Consider the following 3406-nt stretch of genomic DNA (forward strand, 5'->3'; position numbering starts at 1 on the left):
GGCACATACTTTATCATTCAAGGGAAATTCAAAAAGTTCATAGAAAATGGGATTAAAATGAGTTTATTTTTATGCAAAAATTTTTTGGAATCCATACAGAGTTTTCCTGTAAATGAATTTTCCACTAAATCCTTCATTTGATCTTCCATGTTGTTTTACTCCTAAAGTTCCAGCATATGTTTTAGAGAGGTATGCTAAAAATTTCATTTTATGATGTATTACAGAAGTTCAGCTGAGGACTGAAGAAACTATTTTATATGTAGTGAAGAGACTCTGTAATGCTGAAATATCAACTTACTAGATTTCAATATTAGTTCATATCCATCTTCCTAAATATACGGCCTAATTTCTGTGAGCAAGGGTAATTACTGTTCATCAATACTCACCCAGATTCTTCTCATTGGATTAGTGGAATAAATTAATTTCTAAGTGACACCAAGGTCTTTTTTTCCAGGTTTTCTTTCATCCTCACTCCCTTCAAAAAATGTCTACTTAAAAATGAAAAACATGTATTGCTCTCTGTATCCTGGAAATCCAATCTTAAGCATTTTATTATTCTTTGAAGCACAATGCCAAGTATATAAGGCAGCACTTCTCTTCACAATTGTTCTTTTCACTCTCATATACATATGCTAAATGCCAAATTCAAAAAATCCAAAAAACACTAAATTCAAAAAGTCAAGTTGGTGTCAGTGTTGTGGCACATCAGTTTAAGCCACAGCTTCTGACATTAGCATTCTATTTCAGAGTGCCTGTCCCACTCCTGGCTACTCCACCTCCAATTCAGCTTTCTGCTAGGAAGGCAGCAGTTGATGGTCCAAGTACTTGGGTTCTTGCCACTCATGTAGGATACCAGGATGGATTCCAGGCTCCTGGTATCAGCATGGCCCGTATCTGGCTGTTGCAGCCATTTGGGGAGTGGATGGAAAAAATCAGTCTCTCTCTCTCTCTCTCTCTCTCTCTCTCTCTCTCTCCCCTGCCCCTGTCACTCTGTCTTTCAACTAAATACATCTTTTAAACAATTAAGTCCGTTTTCCCATTCCACTAACTGGTAAACTATCCTTCTCTCTAGGTTCACTCGGAGGACACACTTAATAACATGGATTATGGAAATCAGTCCATGGTATCAGAATTTGTGCTCCTGGGACTTTGCCAATCATGGGATATTCAAGTCGTACTGTCTGTGATATTTTTAATGCTTTACCTAATCATTGTATCTGGAAATACCATCATCATGTTCTTAGTCATCACTGACCCCTGTCTCCATTCCCCAATGTACTTCTTTTTGGCCAACCTGTCTTTTGTTGACATGTGGCTTTCCTCCAACACCACTCCTAAGATGATCACAGACATTCTCAGGGAGAACAAAACCATTTCCTTTGGAGGATGCATGTCCCAGATCTTCTTTTCACACTTCATTGCAGGACTTGAGATGGTGATACTGGTGATCATGGCCTATGATCGCTACGTGGCCATCTGCAAACCACTCCACTACTCCACCATTATGAGCCTACAAAAGTGCATTGCACTGGTGCTAACTGGCTGGACCATTGGTTTTGTGCATGCCATGAGTCAAATTGTTGTGATTGTGCAGCTACCTTTCTGTGGTCCCAAAGAAATAGACAGCTTCTTCTGCGATAGACCATTAGTGATCAAGCTCGCATGCATGGATTCCTCCAACTTGAAAATCTCAATGAATGCCAACTGTGGCATTGTGGCCGTGTCGTGCTTCATTTTGTTACTGATATCCTACACATATATTCTTCTCACTGTGCACCGAAGCTCAAAAACTGGAGCATCGAAGGCCCTCTCCACCTGCACTGCCCACATCACAGTGGTGGTGCTCTTCTTTGGGCCCTGTATGTTCATCTATGTGTGGCCACTCAACGTCACCTGGATGGACAAATTTCTTGCTGTGTTTTACTCTGTTATTACACCTCTCCTTAATCCAATCATTTACACTCTGAGAAACAAAGAGATGAAAAATGCTATGAAGAGATTCAGAGGCTACTAAATGGATTCTAAGGGAAATATTTAGTACCAAAAAAGCTAACAATATTTATTTACAGGAGAATTATCCCATTAGTCTTTGTACACATTCAACTAGGTTAAATGAGAATATAAGTGGGTTTTGTCTGTTTGTTGCTTTTTGTTTTGTTTTAGAATGGCATACATTTGTCCTTCTAGAAAGCATTTTAATTAATTTCTCTTGAACTTTCTCCTAACTTGCTTAGAAGAAACTGTTTCTCTAACATTGGCAATGCCCATCAAAAATTCCAATGACAGTTTTTCAACAACATAATTTTACTTATTTCTTTAAAGATGTATTCATCTGAAAGGCAGAGTCACAGAGAGGGAGATACCCAGAGAGATCCTCCATCCACAAATTCACTCCCCAAATGGCCCCAACAACCAGGTCTGGGCAGGGCCAAAGCCAGGAATCAGGAACTCCCTCCATGTTGCCCCTGGGATTGCAGAGGTGCAAGAACTTGGGCCGTCTTCTGATGCTCTCCCAGGCACATTAGCAGGAAGCTGGATAAGAAAAAGAGCAGCAGGGACATGAACCAGCACTCATATGGGATGCTTGGCATTGTAGGCAGCAGCTTTACCCACTATACCACAACACCAGCCCCAGAATTATTTTTTATTAACATCCTATTCAAATATTATTGGGAAAAAGCAAGGGGGAAAATGCAAAGAGAATAAATGAAAGTAGTAGATTACAAAATGAATAACCACGGAGACTACTTTTCTTGGATTCCATTAAATCACTAAAAGTAAAAATGAATAAATAAATAAATAAAACATGCTGCTAATTCCTTTGCTTCTTTCAGTCTTAATTACTAAATGTTAATCTTGAGAAGTCTGGAAGATAGCAGAAAAAGGAGGGAGCTTACTGCTCTAGTTTAGGGAAAAATCGTTAAAAAATGTGGAGAGTGCAATTTCAGGGAAGAGTTAGGGATAAAATGGCAGAGGAAACTCCACACAAATTAGAAGGACATTGTGGACCTACATAGAGGGTGTGGACACAAACAACTCAGGACCACAGCAGCCCAGAGCCTCAGCACCAGCTTTGGAAAGAGATGAGACCATTGCAGCAGCCTAAGCCATGGGCCACAAAGCTGCGAGATGAGCCTGACGTGAGCCTTGCTTGGAGCCCTGTGGGGGACAGCGTATCTGCCATCCCAGGGGGAAAAGGCAGCACATTTCTCTCTCCTGACCACCCAGCATCAGCACCCTGTAACTAGCCGAAAGAGGGCGGGCACCATTTTGGACATTTATAACAGCTGAGCCATCTCGTGTCCATGCTCCCAGCAACCAGATGAGAGGAGATGCCTGAGTCTGTCTGAGAGAAATGACAGCTGGCTGAGAGTTCGTGTCTGTGGGAGCCTTGCATGCTGGAAAT

At 41.1% G+C, this 3406-nt stretch overlaps 1 protein-coding gene across 1 annotated transcript; it reads left to right on the forward strand.

Moving 5' to 3' along the window:
* The first annotated feature begins 1096 nt into the window (after positions 1-1096).
* Positions 1097-2014, forward strand: LOC100340776 (olfactory receptor 4K14-like). Its single transcript, XM_008269272.3, has one exon. The coding sequence runs from the start codon at positions 1100-1102 to the stop codon at positions 2012-2014; it is 915 nt and encodes a 304-aa protein (XP_008267494.2). The 5' UTR covers positions 1097-1099.
* The last annotated feature ends 1392 nt before the right edge of the window (positions 2015-3406 follow it).

The sequence above is a fragment of the Oryctolagus cuniculus genome, chromosome 12 (assembly GCF_964237555.1).
Source record: "Oryctolagus cuniculus chromosome 12, mOryCun1.1, whole genome shotgun sequence".
Lineage (NCBI taxonomy): Eukaryota > Metazoa > Chordata > Mammalia > Lagomorpha > Leporidae > Oryctolagus > Oryctolagus cuniculus.

What these genes read in the sequence shown, in the direction of transcription:
- LOC100340776 (XM_008269272.3), top strand. Translation starts at nt 1,100, where the DNA reads ATGGATTATGGAAATCAGTCCATGGTATCAGAATTTGTGCTCCTGGGA.